The sequence below is a fragment of the Pelmatolapia mariae genome, linkage group LG6 (assembly GCF_036321145.2).
Source record: "Pelmatolapia mariae isolate MD_Pm_ZW linkage group LG6, Pm_UMD_F_2, whole genome shotgun sequence".
Lineage (NCBI taxonomy): Eukaryota > Metazoa > Chordata > Actinopteri > Cichliformes > Cichlidae > Pelmatolapia > Pelmatolapia mariae.
Window position 1 is genome coordinate 35,060,778 of NC_086232.1, and position 24,480 is coordinate 35,085,257.

At 39.7% G+C, this 24,480-nt stretch overlaps 1 protein-coding gene across 1 annotated transcript in view; it reads right to left on the reverse strand.

The window, feature by feature from the left end:
* Positions 1–24,480, reverse strand: part of gnav1 (guanine nucleotide binding protein (G protein) alpha v1) — a 37,546-nt gene that overhangs the window by 11,926 nt on the left and 1,140 nt on the right. The window contains exons 3-5 of the mRNA XM_063476722.1: positions 12,883–12,975; positions 12,198–12,358; positions 10,040–10,168 (exon numbers count right to left, since the gene is read on the reverse strand). Coding sequence (XP_063332792.1) covers positions 10,040–10,168; positions 12,198–12,358; positions 12,883–12,975 — 383 coding nt within the window. The remainder of the gene's footprint in view (positions 1–10,039; positions 10,169–12,197; positions 12,359–12,882; positions 12,976–24,480) is intronic.

Genomic DNA, 24,480 nt, shown 5'->3' on the forward strand with positions numbered 1-24,480 from the left:
GATCTGTAAGCTCTTTACTTAAAATGATATTTACAATGCTAAAATATAATTATAGTTGTCATCCATGAACTTACTGTTTATAAAAAAATGATAAAATAATAAAGCACATAATCCATCTTATATTAAGAATGTCACTTACAGTTATTTACTTGCTAACTAAATACTTACTAAATAAAATGTGTTTTTGATACATTTCTATTTCTGCATGTTTGTTTTCTTGTTGTTGTTTTTTTTTTTTATGGCAGGTGGTCTCTAAAAGTTTGCACATTGAAATGTGCCTATTAGATCCTCTCAGTAGATCAGTGGTTCTCAGTAAGAGAACCCATCAGGACACAGACACCTGTGCTGATAAAAACCAGTACACTGGCAGCGAAACCTTTGGGTACCACGAGGTACATTGTTTGGCTGTTGCAATGGTGTTTAGGTGTGTGGTACATCCACGTGAATATCAGGACAGCTGGCATTATTTTTAATGCCGTGGCTCATCGGTGTATGCTGTAGCATTTAGTTTGATGGAAAGCTCCTTGCGTGGCTCTATTGCGTTTGTAATATTTTCAAAATGAAAAGTGATGAAATTCCCAGCATCCAAACGCCGACCTCGCCTGCATAAAGAAACACATTTCTTTCTATAAGACATCTCGGTTTATGTCATCCTTCCCTCCTCTCACCCCTCCCGCTGCTTCTGCCCCTTGATGTTCACCCTCATCTGCAGTGTTGTAATTGTAATTACCAGAGCAGTTGATGTTAATGATCCAGGAAAAGACTCAGAACCTTATTACACAGAGAGGTCAAAGTTCAAACAGGACCTCTGTATGCTAACTAGGCTGTGTCTGGGCATAAAATTGCGAGACTGTACACACACACACACACACACACACACACACACACACACTTCATCAAAAGTGTCAGAATAAGGATTCAACAGAAGTGCAGTGCTGTTAGTTTATTATATGTTTTTGAGGTATGTAATACAAGTTACACTTAATGTTTTACATGTAAGCCATGATACATGTAAAAGATGGCTTTTCCTTCTGAACTGCCTCAGTGCTTCATGGCATTTGTTCATATCCATGATCTGAATCTATTCTTCTACCCCAAACATGCTCTATTAGACTGGCATCCGGGTGCACCGTGGTTATAAACGTAAGAAAAAATACTCAGGTAGGCTGTAGTGTTAAAATGATGCTCAGATGGTACTAAAGGACCCAAAATGTGCCAAGAAAATGTATCAGACACCGTTAGACCATCACCACTAGCCTGGGCTGTTCACAAGTGTTATCATGTTAGGTGTAGTCTGCTACTGCTGTAGCCCACCTGCTTCAAGGTGTGACATACTGTTTGAACTTTTGCTTTTCTGCATTGCTTGGTTTTAACAAGTGGCTGCTGTTACTATCCTTTCAGGTTGTGGCAGTTTACCCATTCACCTTTGACATGGGTAAACTTTGACAAGTGATTTTTCTCCAAGAGAAAATCATTTTCTCCAAGAGAAAATCACTGGATATTTTTGCCCACTGTCTCTGTAAACCATAGAGATGATTGTTTGGGAAAATCCCAGCAGATCAGCAGTTTCTGAAATACCCCACCAGTCTGTGTGGCACCAACCACCATGCCACATTTAAAGTCACTTAAATCACCTTTCTCCCAGATTCTGATGCTCAGTTTGAACTTTGGCAGAGCATCTCGACCGCATCTACATGCCTAAATGAGCTGAGCAGATATTTGTATTAATGGAAATTAAAGCAGGTGTAATAAAAGGGGGTTGACTGTTATTCATCAAATCTGTACACTAATAAAAATACAAAAACAATATATAGTTTTAAAAGTTGTTCTACATAGTAGATTAACTATTCTGTCTTTATACTAACATAAGCTAGTTGCTGTTTGGCCACACACACACACACACACACACACACACACACACACACACACACACACACGGTCTCAATCCTCTCATTAAAGTCTTAGCAATGTTAGTGTGCAAATTTCATAAAATGGTAAAAATGGTAAACTGTTCTTTGGAATTATTTGTTTTGAATCCAAGAACACCAAAAGCTCACACCTGCAACATTTTCAACTTAATAAAGTGTAATCCTGTGTGCTTCAGGTGTCTCCTGTTACATATTTCAACTAATTAAAGAAACTCATCTAGCGCTCTGCAGCTTTTTCAGAAATCAAGACAGTCAAATGTGATTTGAAATAACTAAACAAAAGTGGGTCGATAAGGTCTACTACAGCTGTGGGAAGTGTGGGTGGAGGAAGGCAGGCAGACTTATTTTCGTACAGACTTGCAGCACACCACTGTAGTGTGAGATCAGTAAAAGATATTGAATTATTTAAAAAATGAACATTTGGTCCTGTTCATTATTCAGAGCCTCTATAATATAGAAAACAAAGTTTGATGTTACACACCGGTTAATGTATTAATATTTTACTACACGTTTACTTCTACATGGACGATTCCCCACAATGTTTTTGGTTTTCAGTAAATCTCCTGTAACAAAGATAATGTGAAGCAGAAATTAAATGCAGCTGTACAAAAAGATCTAATGACAGGTTTGGAGGATTTTATACTTCTGATTTAGTGCCTGAAGAATTTAATTTTGAACGAGAACATAAGATGAGAATAAAACCCCTGAAAGGGTTCGTCCTCGATTATAAAACTAGATTAAAAGACACTCTGTTTTTATTTACCAGCAGACACACAGAATATGTACTAAACCAGAAATAAGCTCTTATTGGTCTATTAATTTGTAAAACACTGCTATCAGTGGTTTCACAAAATTCTCATAAAATGCATTTAAATTTCTCAGAAAAAGTGATTTTGTTTGGAAAGCAAATTTGGAAACATCAATATATTAAATTTTTTTCTTTTGAAAAGTTTATACTCTACGCACGTTGGATTGGAGATCTACCTGTAGATTGATTTCAGATTTCTCCATGTTCAGCTGGCCTGCTGATTCATTTAAAATACTAAATTCTTTGGTATGTCCCAAAAACTGAAGCTTTTTGTTAAACCTGTAAGAAATTACGGTATTTTTATTTGACAATACTTTATGGTTGATTAGATTTTTCCCAGTTAAATGGATTGAATATACTTTCTACAGTTTTTAAAAATGTTGGATTTGTATGCCACCCCAATAGATGCAAATGTTAACCTAAATGCAGTTAAAAGATTACTTGTTGAATAGGTAAAGTGCAGCTTCATCAGGCGGACATTTGATTGACTCATTGCACACCATACCATGCAAATGTTATTATACTGTTGTATTTTCCAATTAATTTTAATTTTCTTTCATTCTGACTTTTTGCTTTTAGTTCAGTTTAGTTTCCAGAGTGAGTTTTTTTATTTCACTTTACTTCTTATTGTTTGAAATTGTTTTAGTTTAGTCTTAATTAGTGTCAGTCTTTGTTTGGAAGGTATATGTCAGAGGCATGATAGGTATTACAATAAAAACTGAGAACTTTTAAAGCACTCACAGTCTTGTAGACGTCCAGAGTCTCCATAAATACATCCATTAATGCCTCATCAAACCAAACAGATACTAAAACTAAAGATATTTCCTTCATATTTTTTATTGTACTGTAGCTCCTTTTCACAAAGGTCAGTTTGTTAGTTTTGTTTTTTCATGTCTATTTTTAGTTTTCCATTTAGTTTTAGTTAAGTACAATAACCCCAATTCCACATTTTCACCTTCGTGCTTTATAAACTCCAGAATTTATCCAGCTGCTTCTGTCTTCTGTCACATAATCAATAAATCAGTAACCCAGTCCCAATGAGAGCATCTAAAATGTTTTACAGGTGCTTCGGATCGTGAGCAGTCATTCTGGTATATCCGGTCTTAGATTCCTGTCCAAAGAAGTCAGTTTAGGGAAAGCCGTTATTGTTGTAGTTCAGAGGTCCATCTCTCCATCCCTTCTCGTCTGCTATTCCAGGGGTCAAAAAACCAAAGCAACCGAAAGCTATTTTTAAGTAATTCTTGAAAGAAAATACTACCTGGAGCTCCAAAGCATATAAGTCTAAAGTGGTGTTTATTTAATGGTATTTATTACATGTTTGTGGTGTGCAACTTAATTTTTTTTATATCTGCTGTTATAAAACAATGTCTAAACTTTAGGATAATAAATGTCTCATCCTGATACAACCTATTTCATATATAAATCATCCTGTTAAAGAAAAAAAATCCACCAGTGGATCAAGTATACCTGCAAGCCAGTAGTGTTGGTAATGAAATCACATTAAATTCTTGAACACTTAAATTCTTGTTTTTCTAAATGACCTCTCTTTTTTAAAAAATATATATTTCCAATCCATGTGAACGATAAAGATGAGCCATTTGTATTTGTACATCCATGTGAGGTTCTGCAAAAGTAACAGGATGACTTTTATAGCCAGTAAAGATGAACAAAGAAGCACATGTGGCTCTGAAGAGAGAGGTCCCTGGTCTGATCTAATCTTTCTATTTTTTAAGGCCAATGCATGTTGTTCTCTTTCACTTGCTTTGAGAGGTCATTCAACTATATGTTGTGTTCACACAGAAAATGTTTATACTTGGAATCTTTTTTCCTACACAACAGATGAATAAATAATAAAGAAATAGCCTAAAAACCCTGTAATTCCTAAATCTTTCCTCCGATCTGGATGGAAATAGCACTCAAATAAACCTAAAAGTCTGTGCTTTAGATCATATTACTCATATACTTTAAACTATGATAAACTCATAGAAGCTTCATTTTTAAACTTTAATTTGTGACTTAAAATCTGATGATTTAGTACCTTATAAAACACATCCTGCAATCACACTAAATGAGTCAGAATGAAAACAGACACAGGCCTAATAGCACTTACAGTGAGACCTAAAGTGATTCTTAAATAATAGAGGGAAGGAGTGCAGGGCGCAGATGTGGCCACTGATGAGAAACCTTATGAACGAACAAGCGAGACAATCATTGAAGAGAGGGAGACGGTTTCGCATTGTGTTAGCTCTGAGTGCGGCCCGAATGGCGACAAAATGACACCAAGCCAGAGTGAAAAACTCACCTCTGTAATAACGCCACTTTCTGAAATCTCAGCAGGTCACTAACACAAACGCTGGGAAGTAATATTTTAAATGTGAAATCAAAAGTCTTTGTTTAACAGTAGGTTAAAAAACTGCACACTTCCTATGTCTGAAAGGAAAAACTCACCCTCTCTCCCCTTCTGACAAAGACAAACCATCTACTTCTCCAAATCCCTGTAATACCCATTTTATGGCCAAGTATGAAATAATTACATTAACTTATGCTAAGCTCTTCATCAACCCTCTGGGTTTAATCTTTTCACAGAAGGAAATATACACACACACTGATGGTGCAGAGTGTCAATTAACTAAAGCCAATTATTTATCTTCTCAAGAATTCAGATTAGAAAGAGGCTGCGTGAGACGTTGGGCTCCTTCCTGCAGCACCACCTGGGACTCCGCTCCCCCAGCTCTGATCTGACACAGTCACTTGGTGGTGACGTCAGCTTCTTAGTGTTTCACAGAAAAAAGAAAAAACAATGCCCAGACATTTTTTTTTTTTTAAAAAGCAGAAACTGATCAACTAAATGACGCAATTAATAAGACTGTGAGGAAAAGGTAGCATTTATCACCACAGAACAAAAGATTCGGGCACGATCAAAGGATCTCAATGCAGTGAAATGTTTCCTGAAGTTAAAAAAAACAACTTACTTTTGTCAAATCAAGTCAAACATGTCACGTCTGCGGCATCCAGAGACACAGTAGAAGCATTTAAATGTCACGCCAATATCCCAGATGGCAGCCGTGTGCTGACAAACTGACTTTCTCTACAATGTTTATATGCTAAACAGAGATCGTATGAAGCGCTGAGGTAATGTGTTTTATTATTATAATTCCATATGAGATGTAACGTCGAACTGGGATGAAGGACAGGTTGATATTGTGGTGGGAAAAGGGGGAGGGAGCGCTCCTTTGGTGGATATTACTGACAAAGAGGTGCAAAATAATCTGATTTTCTGGAACATGATGACAGACACAAACCCACACACACAGTAAGAAAGAATGCGAACTGTGTTGCCCGTGCCATAAAAATCACACCGGTAAATGGAACCGCAAAACCAACTATTAAATTTTATGGTCTGTAGAGGTCAGTCGCTAAAGTTCAATAAGAACTTACTGCTCTGGAGTAAATCATTTCATCCCAACTCTGATATTTTTTTCCACCAAGTCAGGACTATGTTTCATTCATTTCTACAAGAAAATGACTTTGATGGTAAATTTTACATAAGAAACAACTGTGTTAGCTTTGCTATCTCCATAACGGCCTGGACATAACAACAGACACAACATAAATTTAACATTCATTGCCTGATTTAAGATTTACATGATTTTTAGCTACACAAACAGCAGGATTTAATATGCAGACCAGAATCATACTAGATATTACCTCTCTGCAGTGAACTGCCGTGTAAATTAACACTTATTTTCAAGGACTTTATATTTTTGTGGTGCAGTGACTTTGCCTCTGGCTCCAACACATTCTCACATGTTCAGCTATAATATTCGCCTCGATCAGTTCAAGTCTAAACCAAGCTGAACATAGTAAGCATGTTTGACACAGTCAAGTAAAATTAGCAGCTATTAGGGATATTATTTAAAGACAAACTCATTTTCAGGAAAAACACATACAGCAGTCCCCAGCCTTTTTTGCGCCACGGACCGGTTTATGTCCGTCAATATTTTCAAGGACCGGCCTTTAAGGTGTCGTGGATAAATACAACAAAATAAAATGATAAGACCAAGACAAAAACTGTGGTATTTTGTAAATATAATAATAAATGCGAATTAACTGTGTAATTGTGTAACTTTATTAATAGCGTCCTCTTGAAATGTGCCAACAACATTGAGAGTAACATCCTCCTCTCTGCCCCTTAATGCTCTCTGGTTGCTATGGTAACAGGTAAATATTTCTTTCAAAATAAGACACACAACTACAACACAAGAAAAGACCCAGAGTCAACCGAGTTAACGATAAAAACCCTGAAAACCATTAATTTCACGCCCAAGCCTCAACTCTCGTGGCCATTAGCAAAAGACTCACGTGGCCCGGGGGCTGCGGACCACTGACCTATGTCACCCGACTTGAAATCTCCAGTTGACTGAAAAATAAAGTCACTACATAGGTACAAAAACTGCAGTTCCTGGAGCAACCACTAGAGGCTTTTTAATTCAGAAGTAAACACAGAAGTAAACTTGTTTACGGCCTGACATAAAAATATCTTTTTCTTTGTAAATAATTTTCTCTTTCAATTACATTTATGCAGGGGACGCATTCTTATGTAACAGACTGGCTTTCAGTAATATTAAGATTTTAAGGTATGCAAGGTTAAGGGCGGGGCCACTTTAGGGACAAATGTTAGACTGATGACAAATTTTACATGACATGGGACCGACCACCTGGTGAGCTTTCTTCAGGCCTGCATTCCACTCCTCTGATTAAAAATGTTATTTTAAAAAAACCCCAAAAAAACAAAACAAACAAACAAACAAAACCCACACTAAATCTTGATGGCTAAAAGGCTGAAATCACTTCAAAAACACTGTCTGCAACCCAATGAATGACATTCAAGGTGACTACATCCATCTTTTATTTGCAGTGAAAATAATTACACCTTATAGGCAGGTCAGTCAGTTTCTTATGTACCTGTAGCTTTAGACTGTACTTTAACTTCAACCTGAAAATCCTTCAAATGTCATGTCATACATTATCATCCATCACCGAATAGCATCTGATCTGTCCCAGATTAACGCACCCAAACACAGAGTTATAGACTGTATATGCGTGTGTGTGTGTTTTACATATAAACATTTTATCTCTCCTCAAAAATAAAACATACAAAACTGAACATTTCATTTTAACAGCAGGAAATGAAAACTGTAAAAGACGATCAATACAACTGTTAGGCTCACAGTGAATGCTCTGGCAGATTTAACTGACATATAATTTTCTAATTCTATGCTGCATTTCATTCCATCGGCCCTAACTCTTCTCACTCCCAAACGTACTGCTGTACGTTTACTGATTCAGGTGTTTAGACTTCAGCCAACAATTCAACTTGTTTTGCCAGTAAAAGCACTTCAAAGTGACTGTTCATATCAATCACATACAGTTCAGCTCACACTTTTACTCAGTCTTAAACTCCTGGCGGCACTTCAGATGAATTATAAAGTACTTTGATGCTTTCACTTGAACTGAAACCTAAACTTCCTGCAAAAGTATTAGTGTTTTGTCTGCCACCTGTACGAGACTTTCAGCACTTTACTGCTTAACTTAAAATACCCAAACACAGGTGCATTTGCTCAAGAAAGTTTTACTCTGCTTTTTCTTTAAATTACTCAAAAATCTAAGCTGAAAACAAAAGCTAGGGGAGTAAGGATTAGCAAAAAAAAATGGCATCACTCCCAAGCCAACCTCGGGAATTCCTTTATCCACACCTCATCATCTTTAAATAATTAGCAATTAAACCCAGTCAACACCCAAAGTCTCTTGTGCTACCTGTATGAGGACAGTCTGGGCTGTAGACAGATGTAACACCTCTGCTCATAAAGGTTCCACCAGGAGAACAGCTACAGACCACAAGTCTTATGTAAGTTACAACAAAACATCAACCAAAAACAGTAACAAACAATCCCAACAAGAAGTGATCAGTTGTCCCCACATAACAAGTGGTCTGATATGACTACAAGTTTCCACAGCCATAAAATTCAGCAAGATAAATGCAAGTGCCCATCTGCAAATAAAGAGTCATCTTATGTCATATGTACTGTACCAGTGTACCTGCACATGTGATGTGACAATAAAAGTGATTTGATTTGATTTGATTTGAGTCACACCCACACACAGGGATCACAAATAGTGTGGCAAAGCAACACACAAAGTTACTTTTTTCAGTTAACCACATTTACAAGTTATTCAACAAAAGTGGGCCGTAACTCTACAGCATATTGATTTGCTCTCCTGATATTCAGACTGTAGTATTGATATTTTAACCTTTGCTTTACGCTGCTGTGCAGCAGCCGTCAACGTGTTAGCGCGGCTAGCTCCTTAACACGTTAGCACCGTCCAGCCCCACGCACGGGCCGATCCACATTAACTCGCTTATGGAGATTTGCTGCGTTAATGGCGTTAACATCATTTTAACAAGATTAACGCGGACAGCACTACTTATAATCTAAGAAACAAAAACATTAGCCATGACAGCATGATGAGGGCAACCAAAAACTGGTGCCACCCAATTTATTAACCCCCCAAAGATTCTTGAACTTCAACTGGAAGGACAGTTGGGGCTGCAGAGCGTGTGACAGTCATACGGCAAAAGTAAAAGAGTATTTATCAAAAAATCTGATAATAAATATTTTTAAAAAGTGTCACTAATCAAATGAGGCACCGTTTAAGTAAGGCGTTCAATATTTAATAAAACTGCATCGATATGAAATAAAAATTACTATTTTTTTCCTTTAGTGACATTTATTCTGCATTAGTCACACTGCAGAGAAAATCAAGTTCATTAGTACCTATTGCCCTGTCGTGACCGTCAGTGGCTTCAGGAAATGAGTTCAGCCACAGGAAGATGATAAAGAAGGTGGTATTATGTGACAACGGCCCATTGATCAGAGATGAATATGGTCATCTGACAGCAGTCTCCTGAGCTCAGATACCTGCCCTCTGCTGCTCCACTGATAAGACCGAGCCACTGATGCTTCTGTATATGTGTGTGTGCGCGTTTGTAGATGAGTGTAAAGCCAACTGATAGGTGTCGTATTGACGTATTGAATGAAGCCGCCCATCTCCATCTTATATCTCTGGACTATCATATGGCTGTAGACTGAGATAAGAGAGTCGCAGCTAAAGAAGTGAAGTAAGTCGGTACGACAGGCGCTGCCTGCAGAAGTCAAGAGCAGACCTGACAACAGCAGCTCTGAGTGACTCAGTGCTTGTATGCAGAATCATCCTTCACCTTAATAAAAAGAAAAGTGACTACCTGAAAATAAGGTGGTTGACTTTGAACTGGGTCTCTATCACGCCTGTCGTCCTCAGTCGTACTCGAAGGACGTCTGTCTCTGTGGGCACGTACTCAGGAGACATGATGCGGCTCATGTTCTCAAAGAAACTGGGAAAGGAGGAGGAAGGAGAAGAAGACAGAGGGAGAGGGAAGGGTGCAAAAAGGTTAGAGCCAGGAGAAACAAGGGGAAGAAGAAAGAGAGCGGCAGGGAAATTAATAACTTCAAAACAAACTTGAGATCAAAAGAAAAATCAGGTATCACTTACGGGAGTGGAGGCTAACACATTGTGTGTTTGGTGTGGCTGAGTGCGTGTGTTGGGTGTGCAGCGATAAGGCTGAAGCCCCAGGGGCCGCAGCGGTTGATCACGATGAATATTCACACTGTGGTTTACCATAATAACACACTGAGGCACAGCTTCTAAACACAGATTAGCTATTTACACAGCTAGTGTAATCAACTGTATCGTGTGTGTGTGTGTGTTTGTGTTTGTGTATGCTGTCAGTAAAATGTGATCTTTTTACACACAAACACACACATTCACACGGTGGCATCTCCACCTATGTGAACTGACTGTGACATTCTCTACCCGTCATCCTGAATTAGTTTCTTGGACAGCGACACATCCTGCTGCTAAAAAAAAGATGTTACACAGAGCAAACAACATGCGAAAGCCTGTTTGGTACTTCTGTTGTTGTGAGGACCACTTTGAGCTTTAGTGGTCATTTTACAAAGCCAGCAATTAAAAAAAAAAAAATCTGTTTGCAATTCCTCAAAATACTGTATTAATGCAGATTTTTGCATTGCAAGTGATCTGCAAAGCGTCTCTTTGCAGACGATGACTCGACTCAGCCGCTTGCCAGCTGTTTGTGTTCTGGTTTTATTCAAATGCAAAAGCGAAGTTGCTGAGCACCTATATTATTTTCCGGTTAATTCTCCATCATGCAGAAATTTCGTCACTATTTGTGGAGGAATTTCTGTTTTAAATCTCTGACATTCTGGCTGGACTCTCCATATAAGCAGTTAACAGATGGCAACAGATTTGCAACTGTTGCAGTTTATCACAGTTAACAGTTGGAAACACCTGAAACGTCTAACAGGCCTTTTTATTGGAAATCAGTAAAAGGGCTTTGATTGAATCAACAGACCAGCAGTATTTTTTACATGGTTTGACTTAACAATAATAATCATAACAACAGTAATGGCATCAGTCAAATTCAATTATAAGATGTATTGTGTGTGGTATTATTGCAATTGAATCCATTTGTGGTTGCATCAGGAAGGGCACCCGGTGCCGAGCTGCCCACTGTAGCAACCTGTGTTTTCATTTTTAAATATCATGTTTATCGTCAGTGCACACTCTTTGTGACGTCTTTAGTTTGTCCTCATTTTCAAGTTTCTGCATTTCCAGTTTTCAACAGCAAACTTGGTGAATCCAATCACAACAAATGACAGCAGACAACAAATATCTTAATTTGTGTTTAAGAAAACACAAATTAAGCTCAAAGAGTAATATATGCATTGTGTCAATAAGAGTCCTCATAAGTACTATAGAAGCACAGTGTGTGTGTGTGTGTGTGTGTGTGTGTGTGCGTGCGCGCGCGTGTGTTTGCAAGAAGGTGATGAATGGTGGTTCTCAGTAGGAACCAAGGGTCCTGTCGGTGTAGATAACCCCAAAGCGAGGCCTCTCACAGGGCAGAGGATGAGACCAGACGGCCTCCTGGTGGGTCAGCGCTCTGTCTTATTTCTGTTTCACACACACTACTTTCTTATTTTCAGGCTTCAGCCTCAATTCTTTGCTTTCACTATGGTGTCATCACTTTTGTGTCTAATCACAATTTTTTCCCTATTCTGATATTTTTAAAAATGCCTTTCCTCCTTCATACACGCATCCAAAACTAAAATAATATTTGGTTTATGTATGTATTTAATGGCTTTTATTTTAAGATATACAACAGTTGTGGAAGTATATGTGATTCCAAACTGTGGTCTATCTTCCTGCACTCTTTACTTTCCTTTCTCCAGACGTTAACTCCCAGTGACAGTAAGCAGATGGCTGAGCATCAGCTGCTAAGTCCAGCTAATTAGTCCCCTGCATCTCTTCAGCACAGTGTGAGTCTGTTCTCGAGGAGTACTCACTACAGCGCCGAGTCATTGAGCTCGTACTCGTATCCCCGGGCGGCCGCGGCCCTCACTCCCTGGTCGGCCCACAGGCAGGACAGGGCATGGCTCAGGAAAGGAAAGAGCACCTGGTCTTCGTCAAAACAACGCCCACACGACAGCACGGAATGGGCGTGAACCTGCCAGAAGACAATAGGGAGACAGAAATGCAGATTAATGATCAGGGAGGAGAGATGGGGCAGATGGAAAAAAAGATAGAAGGAAGCCTAAATGATAGAAAAGTTTATGAGTCTGTCTCCACTCTCCAGACTTGTTAATCACACACACACATACAAAGAAAAAAAATATATGGAAAGAGATGCTCACACACATTCTGATGACATCTAATAGAGGAAATACTTTGGTCATCATTGCCCAGCAGGATGTGTTGTGTAGGTGGAAAACACATGCACTCTGATAACTTTGACAGTAAAGTTCAAATGAAATTAAACCTCACAAGCAAACCACCCACCAGTGGCCTAACTTTGTGCTCTCCTTCAATGAAAGCTGTGTAGCTATAGTGCTAAGATGCTGCCCTCTAATGGTGATCCAGGTGATGTGCAGAGACACAAGAAGCACAAAACTCTAAGAGGGCAGGAGCAGGATGACAACGACAAAAAATAAAAGATCAAAATGTAAGGTGAGAGAAGTCTGACATGAGTACCTTGTTTCTGCTGTTAGCCAGGTTGATGCGGAGGGTGCCCATGCCATGGAGGACAAACTTCATGGAGGTCAGGAGGTTATCGAGCACTGCCGGCTGCCAAAGAGCACAGAGCAGAGGTCAAGTTCAGCCATAGGATAAAAGGCACTATTGAGCTGTTTGAAGCTTCTTCTCTGATCTTGTATTGTAACTCACTTTCACTAATCAGAGCTCCTGATCACATGTTCATTTGCAAAAAGCAGCTGCTACCAAAAACCACCCAGTTTTCCTCATGTTACAACCCTAGCAAACACTGCCCCTGAGTGGTTAACCCCTGATAGCATACTTTGCCAGTTAAGGTTTGTGGACCTCTGAGACCTGACTCATCTCCTTCCTGACTTGGTAGGAACTTAGTTGAGTCCAGTCAGTGTATCTGAGTGTAGCTGGGATCCCCGTCTGTTGGATGCTCCACTGTTGGACATTTAGAGGATTCTCCTCTGATTCTACTGAATGTTATAAACTTGTTTCGGTTGTATCCTCTTGATTAAGTGGTTGTGCTGTCTGCTATATAAATAAATCTACTACTACTACCAGCCCACCAAAGCATGTCCAGTCCTCTAACATAGAAAGAATGTGACTATTTGCATGCATAAGATCCTAAATACACCTGAACATCATAAATTAAACTAATTTCAAAACTCTGTATTCATGCTTACACACCTGACCGTGTGTGTGTGTGTGTGTGTGTGTGTACGCGCACACGTATGGGTTTTTGTCTCTGTTTATCTGCTACCAACTAAAGATAAGCTTCACATTCCAATCACCCAATCACAGTCTGGTCGCTCTCCTCTGTGTGTGTGTGTGTGTGTGTGTGTGTGCGCGTGCGTGTGTGTGTGTGTCCGTGTGTGCGCGCGCGCGAGGTGACAAGGCTTCACCTCACCAGAAGAGTTGGGCTAAAAACTTTGCAAACAGCCCTGCATTGATTTGTATCATAAATAAGTTGCTTTGTGTGTTTTTTCCCCTCCCTCTGACTCACAATAAAAGTCACCCAGAGATATGCAACTTAATATCACAATAACTTTGTCACTTTGAGTCTTAAAAACCAAATAATGTGTTCAGTTTTTCCTGCTTTATGACCGTGAACTTCACTAAAAATCAGAACGCTTCTGGTAAAGGGACGAGGTTTGAGATGTGCAACAAATAATATAAGAAAAAAAGAAATCCGCCTGGAGCTGCTCAGATTTGTTAGGTCATTTAGTGAAAATGGAGGAAAACTAGTCCTTATTTATTTCTTTTACAGAAACTGTTCTAATGGTTGATGCTCGAACCTCCACATAATGACATCAGCATGTATGCAAACAATCTCTGCGAGACTGCACTACACACTCAAGTTTCACATCTTTTTTTTCCTAGTCTTCAGTCTGCATGATATCACTGAGAGTGCTTATTATGTATGGTCATCTCAGGGACAACACTCTGGCTTTAAATGGCAAAATGGCCTTTATTTGTATAGCGCTTTATTTAGTCCCTAAGGACCCCAAAGCGCTTTACACTACATTCAGTCATCCACCCACACACACACACACACACACACACACACACACACACACACACACACACACACATGTCTGGTTTGCTATCCTCGTGGGGACATCCCATTGACATAATGCTTTCCCTAGCCCCTTACCCTAACCCTAACCATTAAAAATGAATGCCTAACCCTAACCCTTACCCTAAACCTAACCATAACCTAATTGTAACCCTGACAGTAAAACCGCATTTTGAGTGTGAAAATTGCTTTCAACCCCAAGGGGACCTGGATTTTGGTCCCCACGGTGCAGAAAGTCCCCACCAGGATAGTAAAAGTCAGATTTTGGTCCCCACCAGGATAGTACGAACCCGTACACACACACACACACACACACACACACACACTGGTGATGGCAAGCTACATTGTAGCCACAGCTGCCCTGGGGCGCACTGACAGAGGCGAGGCTGCCGGACACTGGCAGCACCGGGCGAGTGACCACGACCAGTAGGCAACGGGTGAAGTGTCTTGCCCAAGGACACAACGACCAAGACTGTGGGAGCTGGGGCTCGAACTGGCAACCTTCGAGTGCTATACAAATACAGGCCATTTACCAAGACGAACTGCCAATTCTTGAGCCACAATCGCCCCCACAACAGCCCAATCCACTTGTGTTAAAACTTGTTTTTTATGAGGAAGCCAATAAGAAGGAAACTTGTTTCAGACAGATTGACGACTTCACATATTTAATTTTTTCTTTCTGTTGTATTTTTCGACCAGCGGCAGTGCTGTGAAGCAGTGTTTTAATAAAACAGACCTTTGTGTGCATGCTGTGCACAAACGTAATATAGGAAACAGTTTCCCAACGCCCTGCTGATCAACAGCTGTTGGCTGCAGATACGTCAGCATGTCAGAGATGTCGGAGAAGACTGAGAGTGGCAGCTGATTTGAATTATACACAGCTTATATTATTCAGAAAAGAAATGTTTATGAAGAATAAATTTCAATTAAAACAACATCACGTGTTTATATGTTAATATATACTTTATCTGCTGTCACGTCTGATTTCAAACCTGTATGGCACAATAGACAGCATGCTGTTGTTTGTCCAAAGCTCAAAAAGTTTAACAGAGTTTATATAAATGTGATTATATTTGCAATAATTACCATAATTTTAATATTTATGAGTCTTTTGAGATTTATTGGCTCATGGGGGTCATTCGAAGTGGAAATTCACGCCTGCACTGGGCAGAGTAGTGTACAAATAGTGTCTATATGTGCCCTCCATATGGATACATGTGCACTTTAAGAGACTGAGGTTTTACAGACACGAGACCACTAACGATGTGATATTAAGTGGTACGCTATTTTGGAGGTGTGACAACTGTGGTAACAATGTAGGATCAAGTCACACAGGCCTAGAGACCGGTCAGTCACAGCAACCACTATTCCCCCTGCCAGCTGGTAAAAACCACTATGGGATTGCTTTGGTCGCAGGCACATTGCTGTAGTGGAAGTGAAAGACTCGTCTGCAAACACTGTCCAGCTTCTTTCCGAGCTCTAGTGAAACTGTGAAAAGCGTGACGCAAACGAGAAATGGAGAAGGTTCAGCTTCAAAGTGAAAGTTGTGCCTCCACCCTGCAGTCAAAATATTTCAAATATTTCAAAGGGCACAACTCATCTCCATTTCCAAGTTTTACTTCTGCTTGGCTAGCAGTTACAAAGTATTTGCACATAAAAAACTACAGGCAGCCGTGGCAATCTGCTAGTAACCAAAGCAATCACCTTCTATGCAACCATTTCACCCCTCGGGAGCCAGCAACCTCCAGAAACCACTGCCAGCCAGTCAGGAAATACATGTTTTTCTGTAGCAACGAGCGCTTGCATCACGTCCAATATGATAGACAACTCTTGAGCAACATCCACATTATGTCACATGAGAAACCTCAGTTATCCGTTATTGCCAAACAACTTTTCTGTGGCCTGTGTACTCAACCCTGTGTCAGAGCAAAATCTGAAATACTCACAAAAAAAACGAAATCCATTTGTTTACGTTTACGGACATGAAACTGCAGGACGTATGTTATTCAGACTCTTCAGTGGAGATGTGTAACCCTGGCAACCAAGAAAACTGAGCTTTAAAAGAAGTGGCAGCTGTTGTATTTTAAGCCAAACCATGACCTTTTTCTATGGCCCGTATGGTACAAGGGAGCTTGCTGAGCTTCAAGCGATAAAATCTTCAAATGACAACATGATACACTTTCTACGCTCGTTAGCCTCTGCTGCAATAACTACTGTTTTTAGGTTTTTTTATGTTGTGTGCTGAGTTTGAGTTAACCTGTCTGAACAGCACATCTTCTGTTTCTATCCAGATACAGATAACAGCAGCACACAAGCAAACAACAAAAAGACAACCAGGCTTCATGTGCGATATTCCATAACCGGAGTCGAGGGGTTGTTTGAACCAGGCAGTTACAGTGACGTGTAATACGGCATGGTTACACAAGAAATCTTAAAACTCATCAAGCTTCTTTGTTAAATCTGTAAAAAGAAGAAAAAGAACTGGTTGTCCCATTGGTACAACGTCCTTGTGTCCCTATTGAAAAGATGACATAGGAGCCGGATTATCTTTAGTTTAGACTGAAAACTGGACGTGAGGGTAAATATCGAGGTTACTAATGCTTACTAAAGGCAAAGATTCACACATTGCATTCACTTGCCAAGTGAAAGGTCACCGGTTCAATTCCAACTAGAGACACACCAAATAGTATTCCTAACCCAGTCAGGAATGTTATTTGGTGTAAAACTCGCTACCGGTTGTGGCGACCACTTGTGACAAGGGAGCAGCCAAAAGTGTCCATTTAAACAACATTAAACAATAAATAAATAAAAGTAATGTTTGTCACCAGACATGTGGATCAAGAAATCACTTAAATATAACCTGTCTGATAAAGTGAAGTAGGCTAAAATATCTTAAAAAGAAAAACATCATGTATCTAAAGAAACTCAAGAAGTCAGTCTGGGAAAACCTTCCGGGCAGTGGGCAGCCAACTAAAATTACTCCAAGAGCGTGTCGACGACTCATCCAGGAAGTTACAAAAAAAACCCAGAACACTATCTAAAGAACTGCAGGCTTGACTTTCCTCAGTTAAAGTCAGGATAAATGTTTCAGCAATAAGAAAGTGACAGGGCAAAAATGGCATCAATGGGAGAGCTCCAAAAAAGACAGTCTCATCTCACAAAAAAAAAAACATCTTTTTGTGGACATATTCTGTGGCTAATGAATATTTCCCCAAAAAGCTGAAATATTTGGAAAATTTGGATCCTATTGTATCTGACATAAAACTAAAAGCATTTCATAAAAAGAAAATCACACCAACAGCCAAATATGGTGGCAGTAGTGTGATGGTCCGGGGCCCACTTATAGCCCTTTTACAATAGTATCTATATGTATGACAAATTTGCAAAACATAAAAAAATCAGCAAAGACGCAAATACTTTTTCAAAGCAGTGTAGGGGGATTTAAGCACAACAAACATTGAGCAAAGTGTTGCATGACAATCAATAAAATAACTGGGATAATTAAAACACAACAAGGACATAGTTTAAAAAAAATAGAGTAAATTAAAAGAAAATTAAAACATAAATATAAATGATTAAAGATAGCAACCAGTACTGTTCATAAAAGGACACTGTTAATGATTGAAACTAACATGAAGAGGCTAAAGAGAGAAGCTGAGGGGAAGGAAGATTCAGAGGACTGATCGGCAGTAGAAGTCAATGTGTGACGAGGGGTATAAAGCTGTAAGGTGTTAGGAAAGGTAGGCAGTGCCAGAATAGGAGAAATATGTAACAAATATGCAGGAAAATAAGAAACCGGGATGGGGCAAATAATTTTCACAGCACTGCGTGTCATCATTTAGACAATAGATGTCTTTATTGGCATTTTCAAATTTTTCACAGGTATATTTACTGTCGAGAAGCTGGAGATCATCTTCAATGTTTACCACTTTCAGCATTTTGCAACATACACAAAGCAGCAACCAGGACTTTGTGTTTTGCTCCGGGCTGAAACTGAGCTGAAGCAGAGAGTTCTCAGGTTCTCGGAGATGGAGTAGCTCAAAGGTAAAATGTAGCACTAACATGAAACTTCAGGGAAATCTCAGTTACACTAGTTTACTTTCCCATGAGAACAAACATGTTATTGTTTCAGCATTGTGGGCTTCATCAAAGCAACGGATGAAGGCCACAAAAACAAATGGAAGTCATAAATCTGGCAGATAATTGGCTTTAAAAAGCTCTCAGACATATTGCTTATACTTGTATTTGATGATTTTCACCAGATTTTTAGCAGGGTCTGGTTAAAAGACAGACAAAGTTTCATTTTGTTTTAAATTATTTAAATTGTTTAGATTTAAAAACAGCAAAAACAGATTGAATCTGTTCATCGATAACATGCCTTTACTCTCGCATCTGACCTCACAAGTAACTCCGGCAAGGATTAGGTTTAACCAGGTAGCGTAAGTGAAAGCATGTGTGTGGGTGTGTAGACGCTTTCAGAATAAAAACAGTTGCACAACACATGTGGTCATAAAGATACAAGAAATACAGTTATGTTTGTGCGAATTATGCTTTTATGTTTTGTGGAGTTTCACAAAAAATTTGAAAAATGTTTATTCAGATCTGAGTTTGAAATACTTCGATTCAGTCAGCAGCACCTACACACGCTCTCTCTGCACCAGCCTAACAAACCAAATCAAACACCTGTGACTGATCTGCACCGACTGACACTCACTTTGAAAAAGCTGGAGCTAAATTCCCCCAAACGAACAACAGCAAATAAAAGGTGCAGAGTTTTTATCTGAGCACTGAGGATGTTCATCACTTGGATTCCTTTTATCACACGTGCATGAAAATGCACAGCACGTGTGCTGAGCGAGTCACATTATTATGCTGAGAATGAACTGAAATAAGCAGATGCAGAGAAAAAGAGCTGCTAGCAAGTAAATATGAATGCAAATAACACAGGACTCCAAAAATCAGTGATCTTAGTTTGAAAAGCAAGAAAATGCAACACGATCGACATATTTTTAGGAGTTCAAGAGTACACACACATGCAGCTTAGTGAGGAAGGTGAACTCTCACATTTCAAGTTGAATTAAAGTGATCAAAGCTTCATAAAGACAATGGAAGCATTTTCTATAGAGGCGTCACAGTTTATGCTTCTATCTATGCAGCTCGTCTCAGGGTAGTGATTCAGTTGTGCTTCCTCACTTCCCTCCCTCCACCTTTGTTGTCTTTATCAATTGTTTCCCAGTTCCTCCTCCCTGACTCAGCTTATTCTAGTTTAGCATTTACAGAGGAGAAGAAGAGTAGCAGGATGCTCACTGTGGCATCCTTTAAGTGAACTTATGCAATGTGACAGCATTTAGTTCCACCCAAAGTTGCACAGTTTTTTCACCGAGACTCTTGTATTGATGATGGGAGAGTCAGTCCACTGTGTAAAGTCTTTTCCAACCCAAAGATTCTCAGTGGGGTCTGGACTCTGTGATGACCAATCCATGTGTGAAAACAACCTCTCGTGCTCCATGAAGTCACTATTTTGGTTGCTTTATGCTTGAGCACAGGTAGCGCTAAGGCACCCACGGACCGCCCGTCTATCTGCAGAGAGTATTTGTTGTTGATAGAGGCAGTGTATAAATTATGTGGTACAACCAGTCCTTGGGCTACTCGTGCTTGTGCTGTTGGTGGTCCATCAGCAAGCTGCGGAGAAAAGCGAAGTTATTAGACAAGCAGCTGAAGTGAAACCAGGTGTTAAAAACAAAAGTCTTCGCTGCTTCTGCTTTTCATGCTGTGTTGTTGATCTTTGATGATTTTTTTTCGCACTTCTCCCATTTAGTTCCATATCTTGCTCCACTCGTCAACCAATCAGCATTCGATGAACACATAGATTATCCAAGACTAATAACATGCAGTTGGGATTTTGGAAGAAAAGCTAAGGAGGGATTTTGTGGGTGAAAACCCATCAACATTCACGGGCCAAACAGAGCATAAACAACATTTTTCAAAAAGGTAAAAGTAGCTTTTCACAAATGTTTTTTGGAGTGTTCTCTGCTCAGACTTTTGCCCCGATGACATACTGACATGGATGGATGGATGGATGGATGGATGGATGGATGGATGGATGGATGGATGTTAACCCAAATAAAGAATTTTGAGTCACTTCATCCCCATTTGCTTGGTTAAATCCAGGCGGTGGCTTCCTTCTAAAAGCAAATTTCACCACTTTGCAGGCATCTGCAGATTTGCCTCTGGTAACTTGTTTTCATGCTTTATCTGCATCTCTCTTTGATCATGCCAATATACAGAGATGCTTCACCAGCAATGGTGATGAACACCTCGGGAGACATCTGTGCTTTGTGTGCAGATATCACTATATCTCATTGTCTTTTCAAGTGATAACTGTTAACCCATTTCAGAGCATTTGACCAATCAGTACAGAGCACATACCCTGCAGCCTACAGGAGTCACTGTATGGTAATCTGAACTCATTATCAGCTTTACCTCACCTCTCAAGGAGTAAAGTGACACCTTGTTTTTACCAGTGTGTGTGTGTCTGTGTGTCCTTTTGAAAGGAAGTCCACCTTTGTGGAAACTTTGTGTTGCACTGTGCGTCAGCAAAGACATTATGAGTCCCATTACAATAACATAATCGCTAAATCCGTCCAGTTACACTGAACTATTGTCCTGGTCCAGCTTGCCGTTTGAATCAGCTCACTGAGCACAGAAAATTAACAGCCATTAGCACATGTCTCGTGTCAGAGCAAACCACAACAAAGAATGTGACTTAACTGGCAGCGGCCTGATATTTAATCATTAACTACCAACTTTTCTTTTAACAATGAGTAACTAAGTATAAGAGTATAGCATGAGTCTGCTTGCAGGCTTTGTAGTCACGTTTGGGAAAAAGCTCAAAGATTTATTGCATTTCTCCAGCAACTTGTCCTTGACAAAGGTTCTTAGTGAAACACCTGAGTCAACAGACGAGATTACAGGCTCAAAAATACGAATTCAGTTGATAAAAACTACTACATCAACAGTGCACCCACACACACACACACAGAAAAACAGAGCTGTGTGCATTGGAAGGGAACAAAAGGAAAAAATGTCTGCCCATCGGCATGTCCAAAGTAAAAACCACACCATGGCCTCGGGCTGCAAATAAAAGAGGGATGAAACAAAGAGGAGCCCACGTCCTACCTTTCCTCCACTTATTACTTCTAAACAGGCTGTCCTGTCATGGTCCTAACACAATCCAAACCTAAGAGCCACACAGAGAAATGTAGGAATGTTTTCTTAATGCCTTTCTGGCTTTTGCTTCAGGTGATATTTCATCAGAGAAAAAACAAAGTGGAGCAGGGATAATCTGTTCAGGTCAAGGCAGGGTTGAGGTGTTTACTACTGTACTGATGGAAGCACGGACTCTTATTCCAAATAGAGGCTAATGTGTCAGAGATAAACACAAACACATGTGAAACAATAGGTGAAAGAGCGATGAGCTCATCTGTGTATGTTTGTGCGTGTGTGTGAGAAGGAGAAGAGGGCGCGTTTTTGTTTGCTGTGGGAGGCTGGGACGACAGGGGAAGGGAGGGGGACGGAAGAGCAGGATTGTTGGTTGGTGTCATTTTTCCACTTAAAAATAAGGGCGTCACCTGAGAACAAAATCAAACCCAACTGACACTGGCGATGACAAAAGAGAGGTGCAACTGGAACTCAAAATGTGTTGAAGCATGTATGCAAAGTAACGCTGAAATCAAATATGTATTTATGAAACAAAAAATGATCTATGGAAGATTGCACCTGCCAAAAATACAAAAAATTGAATGAAGCATAGTATATGGATTAGCCTGAGGATAATACCCTACATTAAACCAACTGTACTGTTGGTATTCTGTCTGTGTAAACATACAAAGCCCTGTCAGGCAGACAATACCTCTGTAGACTCACAGTCAGTTTCTTGACTCTCTTCTCCTTCCTGTGTTTTGATAAAAGTAAAATTTAAAAAACCCAAAAAACTGCATTTCCTCTAGTGGCCACTTGAGGTAAATTCCCAAAACAAAGACTCCCATATTAAAAATCCCCAACTTTACAGCATTACAAAGCAAGTTTACAAGCTAGCATTAAGACACATTTCTCTATAGCTAAGACACGGAAAAAAGTTAGCGTTCACCCTTCAGCTTCACTGTGCTACTGTTATGCTAACGTAGCTGTTTTGCTAGCAATCACGTAGGACATCATTATATACGAGCTAGTCCAACTTCAGTAACCCTACAAACATCACTTCTGTTTAGTTTTCTGTCTTCGCTTATGTTGGAAGTGATAGCAGAGCTGTACGTTTTAATTTGTTCAGAAATCTCTCAGTCAGAACATGCTATATCATGTTTAGGTGGAAACTAGCGAGCTAACTTCCTGCTAACTTCTAACTCCGTTGAATTTAATAAATTCTGTTTTCATGGATGCCTGGATGTTAAACTTAATTGTTACACCTGGTAAAGCAGCAACGCTGATCATTTTATTAAAAATGAAAGAATTTAGACAGTTTTTAACTCTCAGTGATGCCACAGTGTTTGTTTGACTTTGGGACCTGAAAAAGACGGAGTTTTGGACCCAGATTACTCCGCAAGGCTCCTGACTACAGTAGCCGTAATACTCCGGCAATCCATCAAGCGGTGCGGCTTCATAGCTTACCAAAGTCGTACTACAACATTTTTTGACAGATTTCTGCGCGCCGTGTACTACATAAAATCGGTTCGAGGTCAGTAAGCACAACCAGAATTCATACATAAGGCGCACTGTCAATTTTTGAGAAAATTAAAGGATTTTAAGTGTGCCTTATAGTGTGTAAAATACATTATACAGAAGAAAAGAATATATCGCGATATATATCGTTACCGCACATGCTTCAAATTATACCATGATATGGATTTTAGGCCATATCGCCCAGCCCTACTTCTGAGCCAAAAAACCCCAAACCCTAGCCATGTCCATCTTTGATATACAGTCTGTGGCCATAAAGCATTAGTGGACTGTAGCTGATCCTGGCCAATTAACTGCTCCCGAAGTTAGTGCAAATCAGGGGATGCCCCTCCCCTCTCCAACACACGCCCACACACACATACACGCGCGCACACGCTTACTTCTATCCAGACATCCGGTTAACTTATTTTAAATGAATACTATAGTCAGCACTGGTTCAAGAAAAACTCCAGCCTCCTAACTTCTGAGTTTCTTTTCAGCTTTGTGGTCTGTTTCACAACCTAAAAAGAGGTTTGACTGTCAGACTTTTCCACTGACAGGACTGTTATTGCTGGGAGACAGAGCAGGTAACTTAAGCATGATGAAGACCCTTCCTGAAGACTCTTCCTGTCATCACATCATTAAACACAGCAAGGAGAAGCAAGAGAACGAGATGGGCAAAAAAGTACAGCAAAGTAAAAATCAGGAAAAACAATAAGAGAAGAGGTCAAAGAGGATAAGCCCTCATTAAAAACAAGCTAATGGGAGAAAAAACTGTGTGTGTGTGTGTTGAACCGTTTCCATTCTCCCCTCCCCATCCCAACCTCTAGTACAACAGAGGAATTTGGCTTTCAGTCACTCTCACACAAACAGAAGGAAGAGCAGATGTGAGCCAAATCACTGCATACCAACTTGTGCCTGATCCTGGGTATCATGAGAAATCTCCCCCCCATGCAGGAAAACCAGGCTTTGCTTTCATTTTCCATCTCATCTCTATCTCTTCAGTGTCTAACCATCTCTTATCTAATCATTAAAAAAAAAAAAAAAAAAAACTGAAATGCATTCCTGTGTCTGCAGCATAATCTCAGCTCTTTGCCGAAGTCATGTTATTACCTGAAAGGAAACTAGACTCCAAATCAGGGATGAAAAACTCATTTTACATTGAGGGCCACATACAGACCACTTTCATCTTAAGTGAGCTGGACGAATGAAACTCCCCCTTTTGTCAGTGCAAAGATGTTTAACTACATACTTAATTCCTGAGATATTTTAATATAAAATAAGGAAGAGGAATGTCT